Genomic DNA, 25,770 nt, shown 5'->3' with positions numbered 1-25,770 from the left:
AATCTGTTTTTCTGTTTTTTCCTTCGATGGGAGAGGACATTCTTTGTTGTTGTCTCTAATCCAACTCAAAAAGGCAATAAACATTTCACCAACATTTTGTTGTAAAGACATTAAATTCATAAGTGTTTTTGTTAATAAGGATTATGTGCAAAACATAAACTCTCTATGCATAAAGAAAAATGGTGTTGAATGAGTAAGGGAGATAATTCAGCATCAGTCCCGTCCTAATAGTAATATGAAAGTATATGAAAGTAAAGAGATTCGAGGGAAATAAGCATGGTGTATGTTATAACTAATAAATAAAAAGGGTGGTAAACGAAACAGAACGATCTTGTTATTGACATTTCAGTCTAAATGTAGCCTCGTTTATCACTGATCCAGGATAAATTTTACAGAAAACACATGAAAGAAATTTCAACTGAAGTACATATCTCCTCTGAGTAGAATTTATCATAAAATATTTCAAATACATGTACGGTTTTTATGAATGGAAATTTCAGCTTCTAACTGACAACTGAACATCTTCATTTAATATCCATCTTCTATGCTGGCTGGGTTGGACAGTTCAATACGATCTGATGAGTTGGAGGGCCGTGTTGTGCTCCAATGTCTCCTTTGACATGGTTTTCATGGTTAGATAGTCCTAATTTCAATCCTTTTACAGACTGTACTGGGTGCTTTTTATGTGGCACCAGCACTAGTGAGGTTACCAAATAGAAGACTAAACACAATTCAATAAGAGATGTTTACTGAAAAGCAAACAAAGTTTATTTGACAATGTGCAGCAAGAGCAATTTGCCTGCGAAGGCAACGAGCTGGCAGAAATGTTAGCATGCCGTGTGAAATGCTTAGCGGTATTTCGTTTGCTGTTACGTTCTGAGTTCAAATTCTGCCGAGGTCGACTTTGCCTTTCATCCTTTCGGGGTCGATAAATTAAGTACCAGTTATGCACTGAGGTCAATGTAATCAACTTAATCCCTTTGTCTGTCCTTGTTTGTCCCCTCTATGTTTAGCCCCTTGTGGGCAATAAAGAAATAAGAGCACTTTGCCTGCAGCAAATGTTCCCACACAATTTCTCCTTTACAGATGCTGAAAGCTGTTCCTCAGCACCCACCCACTCTTCCTATCAAGTCTACAACCTTCAGGCAGCTACAATCAATGTAAGCACAACGAAAGGTAGGTTTGGTGAGACTGTTGAAATGCTAGAATGACGGCATGTAGATGTGTGCTGAGTGCAAGAGGTAAGATGAAGGGGGATTTCAACAAGGTTTCTCACAGGCAAAGAATATAGGTATAAATTCTTCTGCAAATAGTGAATGTGAGGTTGTGGACATACTTTTAGCAGAAACCGGATGGATAAAATGATTATGTAGTCAAAGTGTGCAATAGGGTAATTGATATAACAGCAACTTTTACCTCTGCTTGTGCTCCTGAATCAAGACTGTAGTACAAACAAAAGAACCGTCTTATGATGCTCTTTTCCAGACTACCTCAATGACTAATGACAGTGACCTTATTTTCATGGATGGTGACTTTAATACACAAGTTGAACAGTATTCTGGTGGATTCCATGTTGTGCATGGAGGTTATAGATTTGGTTTCCAAAATGAGGAAGGAACGAGGGGCTTGGATTTCTGTGATGCAAAATCATCTGCAACACAAACTTCAGGAACTAGAGTCACCTGATGCCCTATCAACCTGGAGAGCACATGCCAGATCGACTACCTTTTCACCAGAAAGTGGGACTGATGGTAGTAAGTACAAAGTCCTTCCATGGTGAAGAATGTACAACCCAGCAGAGGTTAGTGGTTAGTGCCTTCATGCTTAGAGTCAAAAGAACTCGGAGGTGCAAACCAATCTGGAAAAAAAGATATGGAAGTTTAAATTTCCGTTGAACAGTTAGAGATTTAGAGATATTCTATGTGAGGTATTTAAAGAGAAGGAGACATATAACAGAGGACAACTGGGAGTTGTTATGGGCCAACTTACTGAGGGCTACAGACTAAATCTGTGGGCTGGTGTCAGGTTCCAGCCAGATCAGGTGTGACGTAGTGATGGAGCAGTGAAGTAGATGCAACCATAAAAGCAGAGACAGGTTAGGAAGGATCGGAAGAATGGAGTAGCAGAGTATTATAGCAGGTAGCTAGTAAAGAAGCTAGGTGACAGGTATATTTAGCAAGAAGAGAAACTGAAAGAAAGAGGTTTGCAAATGTTCTGTGTGAGGAACAGAGTGATGTGGTGTTCCAGATTGCAAGAATATCAAAGAAAATCAAGACACCGCAAGAGAGCGTGTGTGTATGGATGGCTAAAGGTATTCTTGTACGTATTGATTCTGAAAAGAACCAGGTGTGGAAGTGCTACAATGAAAGCCCATTGAATGCAGAAAATGCACGGGAGAAAGAGAATCTTCCTAATATTGACCCAACAGAGGAACCAGGCATTCTAGGTGACAGCAGTATGACAAACAAAGCAATTAAAGATATGAAGACAGGAAAAGTCCCTGGCCCTTCGAGAATTACAGCTGGAATGCCTAAAATGTCAGACCTAGTCAGTCTTATAATTAATCAGGTTGTACAGGACGGTGTGGAGCAGTATTGTAGTCAACTGTGACAAGGGTAAAAAAAAAGAAAAACATTAGAGAGGTGCAGGAGTGGCTGTGTGGTAAGTAGCTTGCTTACCAACCACATGGTCCCGAGTTCAGTCCCACAGAGTGGCACCTTGGGCAAGTGTCTTCTACTATAGCCTCGGGCCAACCAAAGCCTTGTGAGTGGATTTGGTAGACGGAAACTGAAAGAAGCCCGTTGTATATGTATATGTATATATATATATATATATATATATATATATATATGTATGTGTGTGTGTGTTTGTGTGTCTGTTTGTCCCCCCAGCATCGCTTGACAACCGATGCTGGTGTGTTTACGTCCCCGTAACCTAGCAGTTCGGCAAAAGAGACCGATAGAATAAGTACTAGGCTTACAAAGAATAAGCTCTGGGGTCGATTTGCTTGACTATAAAGGTGGTGCTCCAGCATGGCCACAGTCAAATGAATGAAAACGTAAAAGAGAGAGAAGAATAATTACAGACGCGTACGAACAACCATGCTACATGGCAGTGAAACATGGGCTGTAACTGCTGAGGACATACGTAAGCTCGCAAGGAATGAAGCCAGTATGCTCCGTTGGATGTGTAATGTCAATGTGAATACCCGTCAGAGTGTAAGTATCTTGAGAGAAAAGCTGAACATTAGAAGCATCAGTTGTGGCGTGCAAGAGAGACGATTGCGCTGGTATGGACATGTGGTGAGAATGGAGGAGGATAGCTGCGTGAAAAAGTGCCACACCCTAACAGTTGAGGGAACCCGTGGAAGAGGTAGGCCCAGGAAGACCTGGGCTGAGGTGGTGAGGCAAGACCTTCGTACATTGGGCCTCACCGAGGCGATGACTACGGACCGAGACCTTTGGAAATGGGCTGTGCGTGAGAAGACCCGGCAAGCCAAGTAAGATCGTTGCCAGTGCCCCTGGACTGGTTCTTGTGCGGGTGGCACATGAGATGCACCATTTTGAGCGTGGCCGTTGCCAGTACCGCCTGACTGGCTCCTGTAGGATTTTCGAGCGAGATCGTTGCCAGTGCCCCTGGACTGGCTTGTGCGGGTGGCACATAAAAGACACCATTTCGAGCGTGGCCGTTTTCGTGCGGGTGACACGTAAAAGCACCCACTACACTCTCTGAGTGGTTGGCGTTAGGAAGGGCATCCAGCTGTAGAAACTCTGCCAAATCAGACTGGAGCCTGGTGTTGCCATCCGGTTTCACCAGTCCTCAGTCAAATCGTCCAACCCATGCTAGCATGGAAAGCGGACGTTAAACGATGATGATGATGATGATGATGATATTGAATTACTGGAGCAGGTCACGAAAGTTTCAGAAAAGAGTTATAGCTCAAGGTAAGTAGAAAGAGATTTAACCTAGATAAGATGCCGTTTAGTTTCATGTCAGGAAGAAGTACTACTGATGCTCTCTTCAGAGTAAGGCAACTTCAGGAGAAGCATTTAACCAATAGTAAACTGCTGTACATGGCGTTCATAGACCTGGAGAAAGCCTTCAACTGGCATATGAGAGCTGGCCAAGTCATGAATAGGGCTGCAAAATATTAGCAATCAATTCTCCTTCAAATCACAACCAATCATCTTAGAAAAGGGAAGGATACATTGAACAATGTAGTTCTGGAAATATTAAAGTAGGAAATCAGATGGAATGGGTATGGCAGGATGGCATTGGTTACAGGTCTGTGGGACCATAACAGACCTAGGGTTAAATAATAATGACGTCAACATCTTTTAATATGCTTTCTATAGGTGCAGGGATGGCAGTGTGGTTAAAAAGCTTGCTTCCGAACCATGTGGTCTTGGGTTCAGTTCCACTGCAGAACACCTTGGGTAAGTCTCTTCAACTATACTCCCAGATTGATCAGTGTCTTGTGAGTGAATTTGGTAAACAAAAACTAGTACAAACACATCTTATGTGTGTGTGTGTGTGTGTGTGTGTACTTGTATGCATGTTCGTATTTGCCACCCTACACACTACTTGACAAATGGTGTTGGTTTGTTTACATCCCAGTAACTCAGTACTTTGGCAAAAGAGGCTGATAGAACAAGTACTCGACTTAAAAATTCATACTGGGATCAATTCGTTTGACTAAAACTCTTCAAGGCAGTGCTCCAGCATGGCCACAGTCCAATAACTGAAACAAGTTAAAAGGTAAATGAAATAAAATATTGCAAAGTAACTCTTCAATTCTGCAAATTCATCAATATGTCTGCCTCTGTTATTTGTAGATTGTATTTGTTCATATCACTGAATGATAATGGTGATACAGCAGAGAAGAATTAACACTAATGTTAACCCCAATAGGGAAAGAACAGAGAAAAATTAACACCCTAATGTTAACCCCAATAGGGAAAGAACAGAGAAAAATTAACACCCTAATGTTAACCCCAATAGGGAAAGAACAGAGAAAAATTAACACCCTAATGTTAACCCCAATAGGGAAAGAACAGAGAAAAATTAACACCCTTATGTTAACCCCAATAGGAAAAGAACAGAGAAAAATTAACACCCTAATGTTAACCCCAATAGGGAAAGAACAGAGAAAAATTAACACCCTAATGTTAACCCCAATAGGAAAAGAACAGAGAAAAATTAACACCCTAATGTTAACCCCAATAGGAAAAGAACAGAGAAAAATTAACACCCTAATGTTAACCCCAATAGGGAAAGAACAGAGAAAAATTAACACCCTAATGTTAACCCCAATAGGAAAAGAACAGAGAAAAATTAACACCCTAATGTTAACCCCAATAGGAAAAGAACAGAGAAAAATTAACACCCTAATGTTAACCCCAATAGGAAAAGAACAGAGAAAAATTAACACCCTAATGTTAACTCTAACAATGAAAAAGCAGGGAAGAATTAACCTTAATGTTAACCCTAAGAGTGAAAGAGCAAAGAAATGTTAACCCTAATAGTGAAAGAACAGAAGAATTAACCTTAATGTAAACTCTAATGGTGACGGAATAGAGAAGAATTAACCCAAATGGTGACAGAGCAAAGGAGAATAGTTCTCTAATGTTAATCCTAACAGTGAAAGAGAAGAGAAGAACCCTAATGGTGACGAAGCAGAGGAGAATTAACCCTAATGTTAACCCTAAGAGTGAAAGGTGAAAGAGCAGAGAAGAATTAACCCTAATGGTGACAGAGCAGAGAAAACAACACTTTTGAAAAATATTTGTACACAGCGGTGCACCAGCATGGCCGCAGCTCAAAGCTGAAACTATAAAAAAAAAAAAAAATAAAAAAAAAAAAAGCTGTATTATTATGCTTATGTTTTTCAGAAATTGTTTTGAATCTTTTATACTTTGCCCTGAAGGGATTACTTGAACAAATCAACCCCAGTGCTAATTTTTTTTTTGAAGTCTGGTACTTACTGTATCAATCTCTTTTGCCAAACCACTAAGTTATGGGGACATAAAAGAAGTCAACACCAGTTGCTAAGCGGTGGTGGGTACAAGAACACACACACAGAGGGAAGAATATATATGCCAGAAAAATCAGGAAATTGGCCCTATGCTCCTTACAAAGTAATGAGGACCAAACCAACCCCACCTATATATATAATTTTGTGTATATATATATATCTAATATAATAAATGCAAAAACTAATTTCCGTGTGTCAGTGTGTCACACTTTGACCCCCTCTCTCACTAGTCAATGACATTTCTACTATTCCTCGTGCTGGGGTGAGAATAATAGCAGGCATAGAGACAGTGAGGGTGGTGGCAGAGACAGATAGACAAAGAAATTTAGGGAGAGTTGATGATGTTTTATTAAAAGTAGTAGTGTTGATGGTGAGAGTAATAATAAGAGAGAGAGAGAGAAAGAGGGACTGAACACTGAACCAGCGTGCTGAACTAACATACTGAACACTGATAGTAATGGGGTGATAGTAATAGTATGAGCTGTAGTTGTGAGAGAGGCAGAGGCGGCAGTGATGATGGTCGTGGTGGTGGTGGCCGAGGCAGTCAGGGATGGTGAGAGTAAGCGATGTGAAAGACAGATGTGATGGTGGTGGAGGAGAAGATGGCAAAATCAAAGGTATTGATGGTGGTGGCATCAGAAGCCTGAATGGTGTGTATGGCAGATGTGGTAGCGATGGTGGTGGTACCGTTGTTTATCATGCAGCTTTTGCAACAAGTTCCAAGTCGACAAATTATATCATTACTTTGATGAAAATTGTTCATTGCTTGAAAAATATTGGTCAAGTTGAATAAAATTTAATATGTACTCAATGCATAAATTGTCATTGTTGAGCCCAAGGCCTAATGAAGAGCCCTCCACAGGAGCTAGCTTAAAAGCCGCCTGATAGGGCGTATTTTAAGCTAGTATATACATAGTATATATATATATATATATATATATATATATATATATATATATATATACATGGTATATATATATATGAATTTAATAAATGGAGTAATACGCATATGTTAAAAGAATTCATTCAACATATGCGTATTACTCCATTTACTAAACTTTTATATTTACTCAATTACCCAAAATAACAGGGAGTTTCTACCTCATAAACAAGAGTTACACCACAGTCATTTTGTGATCTTTGCTACCCTGGTATCTATTAACCAATTTATTTTGTTGGAGTTAATTATTAACTAATAAAATATATATATATATATATATATATATATATATACACTAACTTAAAAGATGCCCTGTGGGCACAGGGCTATAGAAGACACTTGCTGAAGGTGCCATGCTGTGGGACTAAACCAAATGGTTGTCGACGAGCTGCTTAACTACCCAACCACATTCATTAGTTTAGAATTTCCACGCCTTGTCAATATCCCAAGTTTGAAATAGGAATGATAATCGTCATCACCACCACCACCACCACCACCATATGTAATGATGGCCTTCCTTCATTGAAGCAACACCAATCCCAGCCAACAAATTGAGTCAACGTTAAAACTGTGCTAAAAAGAAAAGGAAAAAAAACCCCCCTTGTTCTGAAGACCATGTAATCACATGATAAGTATTTTAAAAATAATTAGTATGTTATATTATCTAATTGAACTAATTAATACCAGTGGCTGGATGAGCAACACTATTGTGATAAAACGGGGCAATCTGTTTGCCACTGAAATTAACTCATAGGTCAGATGGAAATTTGATAGGACAGATTTTCTATGCCCAGACGCCCCTTTCTGTTGCCTGACACCTAAATATTTCCAGGCAAGGTAATATTTTCCCCATGTTTGACATGTTTTTCACAGAAGACTGCAAATGAACAGCCCCACATGTGTGACAGGGATGCCTTCATTTACAATCATAACAGGACATCTAGACATGAGTGCACACACACACACACACACACACACACACACACACACACACACACACACACACACAGAGTGTTGTCTTTCAAATCCACTCACAAGGTCTTGGTCGGCCTGAGGCTATAGTAGAAGACACTTGCCTAAGGTACCACACAGTGGGACTGAAACCAAGACCACATGGTTTGGAAGCAAGCTTCTTAACCACACAGCCACACCCACCACCTTATTATCAGTGGATAATAACCATAGCAAGCTGGTGAATGAATGTCTTGAAACCATCCAGCTATCTTTGATGTGGAGGTGGTCTATGATATTTGACAGTGTGAGTGTGTGTGTGCGTGTGTGTGTGCGTGTGTAACAACAGTAGTAGCACTTGAGATATGTGAACAGTGCTCATGTGATTAACATTTGTGTTTTGTTGAGGTTCAGCAGCTGATCAGAGCTGAACTATTTTCTGGCCCTGGCAATGAACTTACACTTCAGGAGACAGGTTTGGCAATGTCAAGGTTTTGACTCCATGTTGTTCAAGGCTAATTCTTATCCATCAGAAGATTGTTTATGCCATATGTATATATAGACTGTATTTTGGTGTTATAGTCATCATCATCATCGTTGTCATTTGATGCCTGTATTCCATATGGTTTGACAGGAGCTGGCAAGCTAGAGGATTGCACCAGTTTACAATATTTGCTTTGGCATAACTTTCACAGTTGGACGCCCTTCCTAATGCCAGCCACTTTACAGAGTGTCCTGGTTGCTTTTTATATGGCACTGTCACTAGTGAGGCCACCAAGTAACCCAGAAGACAAGACCCCTTAACTGAGGCAGTGGGAGTATTGAGGGAGGTGGCTTTGTGCCAGGTGATGAGAGGTTAAAGTACGGTAGAGGGATAAGAACATGTGTAAATGGTGCATTTGAGTTTTCATTTGATGGAAGCAAAGCAAGTTTGGCATAAGGTGTCTTGGGTTGCAGGTGAATAATGTCTGTTTGTGGAAAGTTAAAAGAAGAGTGAAGAGCAATATTATTTGCTGATGGAGGTGATGGCAAAATCATTAAAGTAAACGGAGAAGATATAAACCTAAAATGATAATAGTTGGTTGTAGAACACATTGAAAGTTAGATGTAACAGGTGTAGGAGTGGCTGTGTGGTAAGTAGCTTGCTTACCAACCACATGGTTCCGGGTTCAGTCCCACTGCGTGGCACCTTGGGCAAGTGTCTTCTGTCTACTATAGCCTTGGGCTGACCAAAGCTTTGTGAGTGGATTTGGTAGACGGAAACTGAAAGAAGCCTGTCGTATATATGTATATGTATGTGTGTGTATGTTTGTATGTCTGTGTTTGTCTCCCCAACATCGCTTGAGAACCGATGCTGGTGTGTTTACATCCCTATAACTTAGCAGTTCGGCAAAAGAGGCCGATAGAATATGTACTAGGCTTACAAAGAATAAGTCCTGGGGTCGATTTGCTCAACTGAGGGTGGTGCTCCAGCAGGACTGCAGTCAAATGACTGAAACAAGCAAAAAAGAGAAAGAGTAACACAACCCAACAGTTTCGATAAATGTCTCTTATTATTTATTGTTTGTTGACCTACCGTTTGTTTCTGGTGAGTCTACTGCCATTTAAATGACACTGCTGTACACCACCTACCATCATCCCATCTTCAGTTCAGATGCTATCATCTTATCTATCACAAATAAATATTTCTTTACTTTCATCCCCAAAATCTAAAACAAATACGACACAATATTTAATTTAGTGGAGCTGACGGCTTATGATGTTCATTTACATCTCTCTCTCTCAAACACACAATTGGGATATTGCGATTTCTTTTCATTTATGCAAACCTGATAACCCTGTATATATGTAATAGGTGCAGGTGTGGCTGTGTGGTTAAGAAGTTTGCTTTCCAACTATGTAGTTTTGGGTTCAGTCCCTTGCACAGCACCTCGAGCAAGTGTCTTCTACTATACCCCAAGGCTAACCAAAGCCTTGTGAATGGATTTGCTAGATATAAACTGAAAAAAGTCCATTGTATGTATGTTTGTGTGTGTTTGTGTCTTCTTGTCTTGACATTGTGTGATAGTTGTAAATGAGCACCACTGTTAAACAAGCAGTGTCATTTATTTCCAGGCTTTTGTGAAAACATATCTAGATGTGGGGAAAAATAACCTTACTTGGAAACAGATGAGTGGTGGTGTCAGGAAGGGCATCTGTCCATAAAAAATCTGCTCAATAAATTCTGTCCAAACCATATACACTCATACCCCAGTACTATGGACTTCCTTTTAACAGATTTCAGAAGCGGCAGACAAAATCACGGCATAACAACAACACTTCTTCACTATCCATGGTAAGTCTGGTTTTAAATTTAAAATGTTGAATTTACTGTATTAAAGCATCTATTTACATTGTACAGGTATTTCACACTGTCAGAGAAATAAACACTGAAAATGTGCAGAAAACAGCTTCCGTCACATGCCAGGGGGAAAAACTAGAAGTAGTTGATTGCTTCCGTTACCTAGGTGACCAAGTCAGTAGCGGGGGTGGATGCTCTGAGAGTGTAGCTGCTAGAATAAGAATAGCCTGGGCAAAGTTCAGAAACCTCCTACTTCTGCTGGTGACAAAGGGCCTCTTGCTCAGAGTAAAAGGTAGACTGTATGATACATGTGCACGAACAGCCATGCTACATGGTAGTGAAACATGGGGCATGACTGCTGAGGATATGCATAAGCTTGCAAAGAATGAAGCTAGTGTGCTCCACTGGATGTGTAATGTTAGTGTGCACACATGACAGAGTGTAAGTGCCCTGAGAGAAAAGTTGGAGGTGATATAGACATAAAGAAAAGAGAACAAGTGCCTTAAATCTATGGCAGGGTACAGTTCCAGTCAGATTGAGAGCAATGTGATTGTAGAAGAGCAAAATAGCCAGAGTTATAAAAGGAAGGAGACAGGATTGGAAAGACTGGAAAAATAGGAGCAGCAGATAATTATACCAGGTAAGCTAGGATAAGTTAATTTAGCCAGGGGAGAAGCAGTAAAAGGTTTCCTAATGTTCTACAACATGAGGATGGATCATGGGTACGAGGTGTTCAGGATTACCAGGCAATACATGTGTATGGAACATGTGGTAGAGGGAAATCCAGAAAGACATGTGACAAAGTAGAGAACGTTAAGCTCAAGATGTTAAGCCTAAGGAGACAATCCTGACAAAGGATTGAGATGAATAGCAATACACCATGCTTGAAAAACTCCACCTATCATGGCAAAACAGGTTTTAAAAGCAAGTGTATATGCACAACTGGGCAGTTTGTCCCTGTTGAACCTCTCAGCTCCCTATCATTTACCTTTCCATTATTCTTCTAACTATTCTGTTGATGTAGATAAATGAGAGCAGCACTACATATTTCATCCCCTTTCTGTGCAACCAGTCACTCCCCCTCTCTCTTTCTTTTACTCCTTGGAAGCACTTCCTTTTGACATCCATCCTCATTCTTAACATAGTCCCTCTCCATACTTATTTTCCACTGATCACTCTTTCTATGCAACCAGTTATCTCTCCCTTGCCCATGAATCATATCATATTGGTTTCAAATTCTGGCATGAGGCCAGCAATTTCAGGGCAGTGGGTAAGCCAATTACACTGACCCTAGTACTCAACTGGCACCTATTTTACTGATCTCAGCAGAATTTGAACTCAAAACATAAGGATGAAATGCTGCTAAGCATTTTGTCCAGTGTGCTAATGATTCTGCCAGCTTGCTGCCTTAGGTGAATCATGTCATGTATTGACAACTCTAGCCTCTTCTTAAAGCCTATGTTTATCACACATAATATTCACCCCTACCACTAAATGCTTTTCTCACTCTTACAACCTTTACCCTATTCTGCTGTTCTTCACTCTTTCTGTCCTGCCACCACCCATCGCCTCATCTCTGCTGAGCTACGTCTACTAACATCTGTCCTTCATCCTTATCTCCCAACTCATATCTACCAATTGACCCCACCACGCACACCATCTCTCATTCTCCTCCCACACTCTTTAGCCTTCCTGATCTTCTGTCCCCACTCTCCCTTCCATTCACTTTCTCGTGTCTTGAGTATATGCTCCGACACATAGTCACTGCCATCTGTGTCCCCTTCTAGGTCCACTCCAATTTACTCCCACTTTTATATAACGCAGGGAATATCTCCTCTACAGTAACAAACCTATTCCTGACAATCTTATAATTTAACCTCTCATCACCCAGCATAAAGTCACTTCCCTCTCTCTGCTAGACCCCTACTCAGTCAAGAGGGGTTTTTAGTCGTGAGAATTACATGACATCATCACGAGAGATGGTATCATGAAAAATAAACACCCGGAACACGATGTAAAGTGGTTGGCGTTAGGAATGATTTCCAGTCGCAGAACTCATGCCAAATTAGACACTGGAGCTCAAAGCAGTCCAACAAATTAGATCCTGTTAAAACGTCCGGAAGACGGACGTTAAATGATGATGGTGCGCAACACACACACATACACACACACACCGAGAAAGATTATACATAAATAAATGTTTGCAATTAATTTTATCTACACACAAAGTCGATCTCTTCCCACTCCAAGTTGATGATGTGTTTAACTCCTGGCCGTTTTAATTTGCAGTATATCTAACATCAGAAGCTTTCCAGCCACGACCATTTCATCTCGTTGTCAAAGAGTATATTATGTAATATGCCGTTCCTTTTTTTATGACGGTAGGTTATGAGTTGGGGAAGATTTGACTGCTATTTTTAGGAAGTCGAGACTCACATAAACGCTTCCTCGTGTAATCATTCATAATTATATAAGTAGATAAATACGAAACACAAACATGGCCAAATCTATTATTAAGTTAATTACAAGAAGAAAAAAAACTTTAAAGAATTTAATTAAATCGCTCATTATTAACAGGTTTAGGTCGGGACGAATATTTTCATTTTAAATAATGTCTCAGTAGCACAAGTATCTTAGTTCCAACCCACTTGCAATCGACTTTAGACTTTCACCCGACAGAATCGAGTTAATAATTACTAATTAACTGCTGACTTTTAATTTAAAAAAATGCAACAAAAAGATCTTTACTTTGTCTTAATTTATGACAATTACAGATATATTAAGCTCTTTAGGAGTCGAGATCGAACTCTGCGTTGAATGTTGATACAATTTTATTTCATATATATATAAGCATATGTATGGCCAAGGCATTAGAGAGACGTAGATGAGACAGACACATTCTTCGTTTGCCTTATAAACTATGAAGTTGATAAGGTTATGTAATAGGTCAACAACTGGAGATTATATTTATCTTGGTGTTAACAAAATAATTTCATTATAAGGGTCAATTTCTATCACGGAACCTAATAATAGCTATGGGTTGGTCATGCTCACTGGAATCACATGTTTTCTTCTTTTAATTGTCAAGTGTTAGTTTTCACTTTCATATCTTGGTAAGTCTTGTAGAACCCCCTTCCTCGAAATAGATAGAGAAAAAAAAAATTACCAAATAAAAAAAAAAAATTCTTCAGTCTGTAACTATGTAAACAGAAAACTGCCAAATGAAGAATGTGTCACATGGAGAAAATGGTTCATCACGTTTCGAGAACTTTGGCAATTAATTTACCATTTGTGTAGATAACAGGGAATATAGAATATAACTCGAGAGCAAATATAGACACTCCTTCAAAGAATATATTTAAAATAGGGAGAAATATGATGATTAAAAAGTGTAAATAAAGTAGGCGTATAATAGCCAGGACCGTCTTAGTCGGCATAATAGGCCCCAGTGTAGTGGGGGCTTATAATATTTAAACCACAGAATATATAGATCAGAATTGGGTTCGTAGACCCGAGAGGGCCTCGGGCAAATAATCATTAGTCTCGTGCAATGAAGCGGCCCTAAATTAATACGAGGAGTTAGTAATAATGATGGTACTTGATAGCGGTAAGAGAGATAGAAAGCTAGAGACAGGGTTATAATAACAACAAACTGAAAGGAACAAATGAACGATATATATATATGTATTTATATATATTTATACATTTCCACTTACCTTCTTTTTCATGATGGTTGTGTTATTAAATAATTAGATAAGTTCGATAATTCCACCACAAATAAGCAACACTGTCGTTGTAACGGGAAATATCCTTCGACCGAAACCATTCACTCCTCTCGATGTTTCTTTCTTTCCTTTTCTTTTGCTTCTTCCGCACAAATAAATAAATAACAAAAAAAAAAATAAATAAATAAAAGATTGTCACCTGACCTGGCAGTTTCTTCACAGAAGGACGCTTCTCCTACGCTACTTCCGATTGGTTAATAGCGAGAGCACGTGATCAAATTGCTTTTTTTTTTCCTCTTTCCTCCTACAGCTTAATAAATATCATTTCGAAAAATTATATAATAATAATTACTTAATGGCAATAATAATTTCATTTTTATTCTGAGTTTTTCGGTTTTGTTCTCTGTATCGCATTATAATCTTTCGTTCATGCAAACATGTTAAATTATTGAAAAACAAGTTCATTAGTAACAAAGGGAGGTAACTATATATATTCCCATTTTTCTGCAATAAAGTCGAGAGTATTTACATCATAAGCAATAATTTGTACTTAAGTTTTAAGACAAAATGCTGGGCTGGATGCGTATTCATACACATATAGACACAGACAAGCACACATGCACACCTAAATATATATATACACATACAGACATACATGTATATGTATGTATGTGTAGCTTGCTATCTGTTTTACCGGTGTTCGTTGTTTATGTCCCTACCTTAACGCTTTGTCACCGACAAACGCACACATGCGTGTGTGTTATTGTTTAAGTAATTTAGACACTCCTGATGAGAACCCAATAAGGTTCGAAAATCGATTAAGGCTGTTCATCGTTAAATTTTCCCTGTTTGTATATCTGCTACGTAGATATACAAGCTTGGAGAGTGTTTGTGGACGGATTGGTGAATGGATATTGCTCAAACGGGTACGGAACCAGCATGATGCGGCAGAGATAAACCAGCATATGCTGTCGGGTCCCGCTGCTGATATCAGGGGTTGCGTTGCATGCCTTGACTCGAGCATAGAACGAGGCTCGCCTCTTTGAGCTGGGAAATTAATGGAATGCCTGATGTGTGTCTTGTTGTGGCTAGCCCCTAATAAAAAAACAATGGAGAATAAGCCTTGGTGTATATATATATATTATTCTCCATTTTGCTGAATTTTTTTTTCTGGAGAACATGATTTTCCTTTTGTGGTCGGGTCGTTGATGACCTCTTTCTAGCATATTGGATGTCCACCTAGTGGTCATCACTTTTTATACGCATATATATATATATATATATATATATATATATATATATATATATATATATAACCCCCCCCCCCATCAGGTACAGAAAATGGAATTCACGAGATTCTTTATTCAGAATCTCTACAAATGTTTCAGCTCATTCGACATCTGTACCTCACAGGTGAGATGCTGTGCAATCAATTACCTGACATCACAGGTGCAGATTGCGTCTCCTCAGGTGACTTTTTAAACAAGTACCCCGTTTTTTTTTTCCTTTCATCTTCCCCCAGCTCCATTATGATACATTTTCAGGAGGTCCGCTACATTCTAGTAGTACTCATAAGAAATTAACTATTTAAAAAGTCATTTGAGGAGATGCAATCTGCACCTGTGATGCAAGATATAATAGACTGTGTAGCGTCCAACCTGCGAGGTACAGGTGCAGGATAAGTCGAAATATTTATAGTGAATCTGAATAAAGAGTTTTATGAATTCTATTATTTTTGGTACGTGATCCATTTATATAAACTCGACGGACACCAAGGAATTCTTGAATTAAAACCAGGCAGCCAATAACTGTGGACGTGCATTATACAGCATCCTACAAGGTTTTTACCCGAATATAACTATATATGTGTGTGTGTGTGTGTGTGTGTGCGTATGTATGTATGTGTGTATGTGCATACATATCCATACATACGCACACGCACACACACATACATGCATACACACATACATACATACATACATACATACATACATACATACATACGTACGTATGTACGTACATACATACATACATGCGAAACTCCCCAACCTTGAGTTTCTTATGTAGAATCAGAAAATGGCGACGTTATTTAAAAGAAGGTTTGCATTTCCGAGCTTAGAGCTGAGAAAAGTAATAAGGAGGATACAGGAGGCAGTCAACAAACCCAGCTTCTATACATGGCTGAAACGAGAAGACCTAAAACGGTTTGAAAGCCATAACACGCTGACTGGGAAATAGCATCGCTAGGTGAGGTTGGCGGACACTTGAGCAGCACCGTCGAAAACGGTAGAGGAGTAGGGGCCGAAAGTGGATGAGATTCCTCCTGATAATGTCTTTAGCCACTGGATCTTATAAAGGAGCTGTTGAGGTAGTGAACCACGAAACGCGGTTGGAATTCCTCACCCCCCACAACAAATACATATATATTCATTAAAGTAAAAATGATAAAGCAAAACGTTTGACATCACTTGAAAAAGACATTTAATTTAAATGGAGAATTTTGAAAACTAGAACTGATAACTTCCACCATTCCTTGCATATTACCTCTCTGCTTGCGTTGGAAGGAGCAAGCGGACTTACGGAACTTTAGCCCGGGAATGATGCCCAGCAGGTATGCTTCGAAGACTTCAAGGTCCTTGATCCTGGTTTGGTTACCTCCTAGATCTGGTCCTGTACGTGTTGGTTTCCGGGGACGGCGTAGCTTGGTCGTAGTAGAAGGCCTTCCGTCACGTTCGCCCTAAACATACATCAGAAGTTTATCATTTAAATGTATATGAGCATGTCAAAATATGCAACTATATGCATGAGAATACATAATAAAACATACAAATCTGCACATACATGCATACATACATACAAAAATACCCTGTTGTTGATGTTGAAATTCTAATGAATCTAGGTTAGAAACCGGTTCTTTCTCTGTTGGCAAGAAATCTTGAAATATACTAAATAATCTTTTCTACTTTAGGCACAAGGCCCGAAATTTTGAGGGGAGGGGCCAGTCGATTTGATCGATCCCAGTACGCAAGTGGTACTTAATTTATCGACCCCAAAAGGATGAAAGGCAAAGTCGACCACGGCGGAATTTGAACTGAGAACGTAACGGCAGACGAAAGACGGCTAAGCATTTCGCCCGGCGTGCTAACGTTTCTACCAACTCGCCGCCTACGGTTTAATATGAACACTATGTTTTGTTAGTAGGATTCATATGAAAATATTTGGAAGTAAATTAATGTAAGGGAGGTAACTCTTTCGAGTCATTGACCGTCAGGATTCTTTGCCGAGTTATCGTTATTCTTTGAGGTTAGAACTCAGTCTAACTGGAGTAAATCAATCTTTTATTATTTGAGTAATACTTGAAGGCGGCGAGAATCGTTAGCACGCCGGGCGAAACGCTTATCGGAATTTCGTCTGTGTTTACGTTCTGCGTTCAAATTCCGCTGAGGTCGAATTTGTCCTTCATCTCCTCGGAGTCATTAAATAAAATAACGATCAGTTGTGTCATTGGTTATTTGGAATGAGTTATGATGATGAGGAGGAGAGGACGGGAGAGGAAGAATGAGTGTGATAAAGATGATGATGGTGGTGATGATGACGATTGGTGTGCGTCGCACAGCAAGAGATAAGCCTACCCGTTTGAAGCAAAGAGTAAAGGATTATCGCTTTCCTCACGGCAATGTCTGCAATATGGTTTTGATTAGGAATTATTTGAATTGCTAATTCTTCTGAGAAAGATATTAATGTTAGATTTAAGCATCGCCTCAAAATTAGGAATGTCCATCTGCCAAGTTGAAAAGTAAAGAAAACAAAAGGAAAAAGAAAAAATATTGAGATGATAAAAACAGGCGACGACAATGTCGACGATGAAGGTTGCAGCGGCGGACGATGAAGACGACGATGATGTTGTTGTTGCTGTAATTATTGACGATAATGACGATGATGGTGGGGTTATGTTATTTTACATGGCCTTTTTAAACGTGACCATCCCGTCTTTTTGTTATATCTAGAATTTGAATTACGATGTCCAGTGTGTCCCTCAATTTTTTTATTTTCTTAAATGGCATTTTGCCATTCTAAGAGATTTTGCCTGTTGTGTCTAGCGGTTCGAATAACCACGGAGAGGCAGTGATGGTGATGACAGTGATTTCGACGGCGACTACAGGGATAAAACCAACTGACTTGGATTGTTAAGATAAGGATTCAATGATATGTGGTTGTGTAGTAAGAAGCTTGCTTCCCAACCACATAGTTTCAGGTTCAGTCCCACTGCGTGGCACCTTGGGCAAGTATCTTCTACAATAGCCTCGGGCCGACCAAAGTCTTGTGAATGGATTTGGTAGAGAGAAACTGAAAGAAGCCCATCGTGTCCCTCGTCCGTCCACTAACGGTCTCGTCTCGAGTCCGTCTCATTTTGTTATGTTTTGGTCCCATTGCCGATGCCTCCAGAGTGAAAGTGATATTATCGATAATGGCCGAAATTGCGTTTGACCATCTGGTCGATAACTGATGAGAAGTTGGTGACTGTCTGTGCTTTTTGTTTGCCTGTATATTTAGTATATGTTCGTTTGTTTATTTACTACACGTTTTTTAATTATATATATATATATATATATATATATAAAATGATGGACGATGTAATAGAAATAATGTAACCTAGAATAAAGAATACATTATATATCTGCCAAGCTACTCGTCGAGCAGAGTGGCGCAGTGGAAGCGTGCTGGGCCCATAACCCAGAGGTCCGTAGATCGAAACTACGCTCTGCTAAAATATTTTTTGCTTATTTTTTTTTAATCTACACATCGCAACTGAACTGTCTATTAATATACTAACTATATATATTAGTAGAATATACCAATTATATACGAGGGTGAGTCAAAAAGTAATGCCATTTTGTTTAGGACAGGTATAATTACCAACACAAGAACATGTATCACACATCAAAATGAAGCTGGTCTTCTGAGGATCGCATCCTTACTTCTCAACATAGTCACTGTTTCTCTCAATAGCAATGTTCCACCTTCGGATGAGAGCATGTATCCCTGCCGCGTAAAATTCTGTTGACTGTTCTTTGAGCCACTTCTTCACTAGTTTTCACTTCCTCTGTGGACTATGATCTCTTCGGTCCCGTGAAAGAGGGTTTGAGAGGCGAACATTATTCCAGTGAATAATGGAGAATTCACAAAAAAAAAACAAAAAAAAAAACAACAGACGAAGACAGGTGGTGTAAAAAAACAAATAGATGTATTAGTATAATGCTCGGAAATTGAAAAAGTCTTTAATGTATCGAGCCTACGCTCTTCCACAGAAAGGAACACAGAAAGAAACAAAGAGAGAAACAAGGAGAAAAAAAGATGCGTGTAGTGGTTAGCGATCTATCAAGGTATGTCATATTTTTCGTTTGTTATTTTCTTTTTATTTAATCCTGAATATGTGTGTGTGTGTGTGTGTGTGCAAACAGCCATCCATCCACCCACCCACTTATTCCTGGCTGGACAGTTATGGTAGAGCACTCAAGCACCTTCTCTCGAGGATCCGATCAGAAACACACGTCATTAAACTTTCCTAATCCCCAGGGCCCCCACTCAGCTATTCCCAGGATAAGTTACAAGCTTATAATGCGGTGACACCGGCATTACGTGACGACTGCAACGTAATTTTCGAACGGAACCCCTCTCTACTTCAGATGCGAACGCATTCCTTTGTAACCCGCACGTCTGGTGATGCGGCAAGGCTATTCTTTGGAACACCGTTTTCGTACTGCAGTTTTTGGTGCTCTTATTCCCGTTAGGTACCAAGCTGGTATTTGAATTGGACCCGCAAATATATATAAACTAGGTCTGAATAAAAAGCTATCGACGAGATACAGGGAAGTTTCGTGTTCAGTCCCACTGCGCGGTACTGTGGGCAAGCAGCTTATGCAGTTGCCCCAAGCCAACTGAGTGAATCTAATAGACGGAAACTGTGTGGAAGCCTAGCAATTATATGTATATTTGTGTTGGTGGGTTTGTGTCTTTGTAGTTGTTTCTCCAACCGCTTGCCAACCGGTATTGGTTTGTTTACAACCTCCGTCCAATTTCGCGGTTCCATAGAAGACACTGATAGAATATGTATCAGGCTTAAAAAGTAAGTACTGCGCTCGATTTGTTCGATTGAGCTTTTCAAGACGATACTCCAGCATGGCCGCAGTCCAATGACTGAAACATGTAAAGGCATAAAAGCCTGTAAGAAATAGCAGCTATATCTCCCTCAAATAATATTCTACCATGTTTAGCAACAAGTAACACTGGAGAATGTATTCTTAGATACAAAAGTGTGTGAAATCACACGGGATGGCCACAATCGGAATGTCTTTGATCTGATAGCTGCTTGATGTCGGCTGAGAAAGTCTTAAGCAATGTTGTTGTTGGCACTCCATCGCTTACGACGTCGAGGGTTCCAGTTGATCAGATTAACGGAACAGCCTGCTCATGAAATTAACGTGCAAGTGGCTGAGCACTCCACAGACACGTGTACCCTTAACATAGTTCTCGGTGATATTCAACGTGACACAGTGTGACAAGGCTGACCCATTGAATTACAGGCACAACAGAAACAGGAAGTAAGAGTGAGAGAAAGTTGTGATGAAAGAGTACAGCAGGGTTCGCCACCATCCCCTGCCGGAGCCTCGTGGAGCTTTAGGTGTTTTCGCTCAATAAGCACTTACAACTCCCAGGCTGGGAATCGAAACCGTGATCCTATGACCGCGAGTCCGCTGTCCTAACCACTGGGCCATTGGCCTCCACCTTAAGCAATAACGAAGAGAATAACAGCAACAACAGCGGCAACAGCAGCAGCAGCAGCAGCAGCAACAGCAGCAACAGCAGCAGTAGGCAACAAGAGCAAGAACAAGAACAACGATATCAGCAACAACAACAACTTCCAAAACAACAACAACAACAACAACAACAACAACAATAGCAACAAAGCAGAAAATGGGAGTCAACGCAGGTTCTCAGCTAAACTTCCTCTTCTCATTTCTACTCTGATTCTCATAAGAAGGAAAAGACATTGTTACATGTAGCACAAGGTTCAGCAGTTGTAAACATAAAACGAGGTGGGCATAACCGGAATGTCTTTCTTCATAGGTGAATTCGATTACGGTTAGTTTGGGACTAAACACCACCACCACCACCATCACCACCATAAACAATTCCAGCAACAAACAAATAGTCCAGGAGGTCTCTATGCGGTCGCTCGACCTGCTAAAATAGCAGCCAAAATCAACCTTCCTGCCTTCCTTCCTTCCTTCCTTAAAACAAACTCTTAACTTTTGTCGTGCTGATGACGGCGATTGAGCCAGAAACACGTTTCCAACATCGTCTTCCTATTTCCAGAAGACACTGATAGAATATGTACCGGGCTTAAAAAGTAAGTACTGCGCTCGATTTGTTCGATTGAGCTTTTCAAGACGATACTCCAGCATGGCCGCAGTCCAATGACTGAAACATGTAAAGGCATAGAAACCTGTAAGAAATAGCAGCTATATCTCCCTCAAATTGCTTAATGGCATGTCCGTTTTTGAGAATTTCTGATTCTTGATATTATCTCCCCTTCTTATACGGAGCTGGTTTTATTTGCCATTTGGCAATTGTGACACATCCTCTACAAGTAGAGATGATTTTAATGAAACAAGAATTTATGTTGCATGGAATTTGGTACGCCTATGTTTGTCTTAGATGCTCAAATACATTCCACTGATCACCTTGAGTTATCTCCCTTCATCCCTTCTCGCATTAAAAAAAAATCATATATTAGATTAGGAGGACCTAGATAAATTAGATCTGAATAAAGGGCCACCACTGAAATACTTTCATTCATAAGGTTCGCTTGCTCTTGGTGTATCTGGCGGGTAAGAAACGGCAATAATATAAGAGCAACTCGAAATACATATAAGCATTCATTTGATAAGGAAAATGATAATAGTAATGATGATGATGATGATAATAATAATAATAATAATAATAATAATAATAATAATAATAATAATAATGATGTTAGAAGAGAAAGGCTGTATTCATAGATACGACAGCCTCAGTACAATTTTATGTTACAGATAAAATAAGCTTTATATTACGAATAGATAAGGAAATGAAATTTAATTGAAGTTCATAGAAAATAAGCAGAGATGCCTAACAGCACATAACTGAAATAAACAAAGACAATTGAGGCTCGCTTCAAGATAGATAAACACGAATCAGTATCTTAAACTTGATTCTGAAGATTTTAAAAGTGAGTAATACTGGTGAATTTATTAAAGAAGAAATGATATTTATAGTACAGACGGAAATACAAAAAAAAAAATAAATAAATAAAATTTAAAAAAATAAATAAATAAATAAAAAAAGCTTGCGGTCAGACGGAACACGGAATTTATTTGGTATTTGAAAGATTGTATAAGATATATTCTGTATAGAATTTCAAATTTCAACATTCCGTTAATAGATTTTACAACTGATACATACATATATAGTGGAATGTCCCAGTGAAGACCTCAATAAAATGTAAGCACAACAGACCTGACATAATGATTTGGGATGGAGAAGAGAAACTGTGCACAGTTGTGGAAATTAGCTGCCCAGCGGATGTTACTATAAAGCTGAAGATCAGTGAAAAAGAGAACACCTATGCTGAACTATTGAGAAATCTGTAGTCATTCTATCCAGATTACAAGTTCAGGTTTATACCTGTAATTATTGGAGCCCTGGGATATATACCCGTGGTCGTAGTGGTTGAAAGCGCGGGCTGCTGGCCCCATGATTCCAAGTTCGATTCTGGGTAGTGACGTGAATGGTGGTAATGATAATGATGATAGTAATATATATTAATTTATATAAATAAAGATAAGACCGTTATTTAAAATACCGATCTTATCAGGTGGCCAGCATGGGAATAAAAACCTCAAAGGCAATAGTTATCATTGTAATTATAATTAAGGGTATCTAAGAGATACCACCATGCTAGAAATAGCAGTCAAAACTTGACTCTAAAACCACATTAAATGTTCATACAGCACCAAATATATATATATATATATATATATATATATATATATTACACGTGTATAAGGGATGACCTCTAGGTGGACATCCAATATGCTAGAAAGAGGTCATCAACGACCCAACCACAAAGAAAAATAATCTCCAGATAAAACTTCGCAAAACACCAGAACAAGACAAAATGGATGTCCACCTAGTGGTCATCCCTTATACACGTGTAATACAATTTTTTCTGAATTTTCAGATTGTTTTATATGCTAGGCCACTTGGTTTTAAATTGAATTGATATTCAATTTATCACCCTATATATATGCATATATATATATATATATATATATATATATATATATATATATATATGGGGATGTTTCTATGTGGCCTGCTTGTTTGTTGCACCTTGTTTACCATTTTTGTCCTTGTTCTTTTGCCACGTCATGTACCCAGTTATGTATCTATATGTACATGTGGATGAACCTATATACATACATGTACATATATATGCATATATATATACATATATATGCATATATATGCATATACTCATATATTGTTTATATATATATATATATATATATATATATATATATATATATATATATATATATATATAAATATATATATGTATGTATATATAACCGCAGACGAAGTAGCAACCAGTGCTGGAAGCTAATAAAACGCTTAGCTAATCCGCGAGTGGTGCACCTTGTAGTTACGAGCTGAACATAAAAAAGCCTAAACACATTAAGTGTTCGACAGCTGAAGAGGTGTTAAATGACATGGCCACAGAAAGAATTCACGACTACAGAGTCATTAGTTCTAAGAGAACGCTTGTAGCGATGAAACATTCGTTGCTTAGGTTGACTGCTGCCTTTTGCTGCACTGAACTACACGTAGTCAGAGCATATATGTACAAGCCAGGAGGATTAAACCAGGAAAAATCAAATAGCTTTGCAATGAATACAGAATAGCACTTAATACGTAGTGGAAGCGTTAAGACGGAGAGCTGGCAGAATTGTTAGCACGCAGCGTGAGATGTCATCTGGATTCAAATTCCACCAAAGTCACTTTAGCTTTTTATTCTTTCGGGATCGATAAAATAAGTAACAGTCGAGTACTGGGGGTCGATCTAATCGACTAGCCCCCTCCCACGAAATTTCAAGCCTTGTGCCTATTATAGGAAGGGATATATAATACAAACTTTGAAGGCGGTGAGCTGTCGGAATTTTCAGCACGTATTAGAAAATGCTTAGCGGTATTTCGTCAGTCTTTATGTTCTGAGTTCAAATTCCACCGATGTCAACTTTACCTATCATCATTTTGGGGTCGATGAAATAAGTGCCAGTTGAATACTGAGTTCGATGCAATCAACTTACTCCCCTCACCCCTCAACTTGCTGGCCTTGTACTAAAATTTGAAACCAGTTTGTATTACAAACTGGTGGTCCCTTGTATTACAAACTGGCGGTACCAATAGCGTATTGGATGGGATTCTAACTTATTTCCCATTTTTATCCTATCGTATATTGAATTGCCAGGTTAATACACTTTCTTTATAAAGTATTCCATCGTTATATGCCTGAAAAGAGATAAAATTTATTTCAAATTCAAGAACGAGATACTAAAATTATAGAAGAAGAGTAGAGCTAGAAAAAGAAAAAAAGAAAGAAAAAAAACCCATACCTGTCCTAAACAAAATGACATTATCTTTTGACTCACCTTCGTATACAATTGGTATATTCTACTAATATATACAGTTGGTATATTAATAGACAATTCAGTTGCGATGTGTAGATTAAAAAAAAATAAGCAAAAGATCTTTTAGCAGAGCGTAGTTTCGATCTACGGACCTCTGGGTTATGGGCCCAGCACGCTTCCACTGCGCCACTCTGCTCGACAAATAGCTTGGCAAATATATAATGTATTCTTTATATATTGTGTGTTCTAGGTTACATTAGTTCTGTTACATCGTCCATCATTATATATTGGAGTAGCTGTGTGCATAGGCGTAGGCGTGACTGTGTGGTATGAAGCTTGCTTCCCAACCACATGGTTCCGGGTTCAGTCCCATTGCGTGGCACCTTTGGCAAGTTTTTTTTACTATTGACTCAGGCCGGTAAAAAAGCCTTGTGAGTGGATTTGGTAGACGGAAACTGAAAGAAGCCCGTAGTATATATGTATGTGTGTATGTATTTGTGTGTCTGTGTTTGTCCCCACCATTGCTCGCTAACCGATGTTGGTGTGTTTATGTCCCCGTAACTTAGCGGTTCTGCAAAAGAGACCGATAGAATAAGTCCTGGGGTCGATTTGTTCGACTAAAGGCGGTGCTCTAGCATGGCCACAGTCAAATCACTGAAACAAGTAAAAGAATATACATACATATATCTTCTTTTACTTGTTTCAGTGGTTTCACTGCGGTCACGCTGGAGCACTACCTTGAAGGGTTTTAACCGAATAAATTGACCAAAGGACGTATTTTTTAAGCCCGATACTTATTCTATCGGTCGTTGTTGCTGAACCGATGGATAACGAGGATGTAAAGACACCAACACCGGTTGTCAACCGATGTTGGGAGACAAACACAGCCACACACACACACACACACACACACACACACACACACACACACACACACACACACACATACATATAGATAATGGGCTCCTTTCAGTTTCCGTCTACCAGATCCACTCGCAAGGCTTTGATTGGCCCGAGGCTATAGAAGACACTTGCCCAAGATGCCA

At 39.2% G+C, this 25,770-nt stretch overlaps 1 protein-coding gene, 1 long non-coding RNA gene and 2 other non-coding genes across 7 annotated transcripts in view; 1 reads left to right on the top strand and 3 right to left on the bottom strand.

Moving 5' to 3' along the window:
• LOC106870579 (ras-related GTP-binding protein A) overlaps positions 1-14,129 on the bottom strand; it is a 28,305-nt gene extending 14,176 nt beyond the window's left edge. The window contains exons 1-2 of one of the 2 annotated variants that reach the window (XM_014916707.3): positions 13,983-14,129; positions 1,417-1,858 (exon numbers count right to left, since the gene is read on the bottom strand). Coding sequence is in view for 1 of the 2 variants with exons in the window: in XM_014916706.3 (XP_014772192.1) it covers positions 13,983-13,994 (12 nt within the window). In the remaining variant the exon portion in view is untranslated. The remainder of the gene's footprint in view (positions 1-1,416; positions 1,859-13,982) is intronic. The other variant, XM_014916706.3, reaches the window with a different exon arrangement.
• Positions 14,130-16,454: 2,325 nt separating this feature from the next.
• Positions 16,455-25,770, bottom strand: part of LOC149134805 (uncharacterized) — a 23,002-nt gene continuing 13,686 nt past the window's right edge. For all 3 annotated transcript variants that reach the window (XR_016242690.1, XR_016242692.1, XR_016242691.1), the window contains exon 3: positions 16,455-16,728. This is a non-coding gene — a long non-coding RNA (uncharacterized LOC149134805). The remainder of the gene's footprint in view (positions 16,729-25,770) is intronic.
• Positions 18,688-18,759, top strand: Trnam-cau (transfer RNA methionine (anticodon CAU)). Its single transcript has one exon. It is a non-coding gene; the product is annotated as a tRNA-Met (tRNA).
• Trnam-cau (transfer RNA methionine (anticodon CAU)) lies at positions 24,849-24,920 on the bottom strand. The gene has a single exon. It is a non-coding gene; the product is annotated as a tRNA-Met (tRNA).

Source organism: Octopus bimaculoides, chromosome 7 (assembly GCF_046866305.1).
Source record: "Octopus bimaculoides isolate indiv1 chromosome 7, ASM4686630v1, whole genome shotgun sequence".
Taxonomy (NCBI): Eukaryota; Metazoa; Mollusca; class Cephalopoda; order Octopoda; family Octopodidae; genus Octopus; species Octopus bimaculoides.
This window is presented reverse-complemented; position numbering and strand designations above follow the sequence as displayed.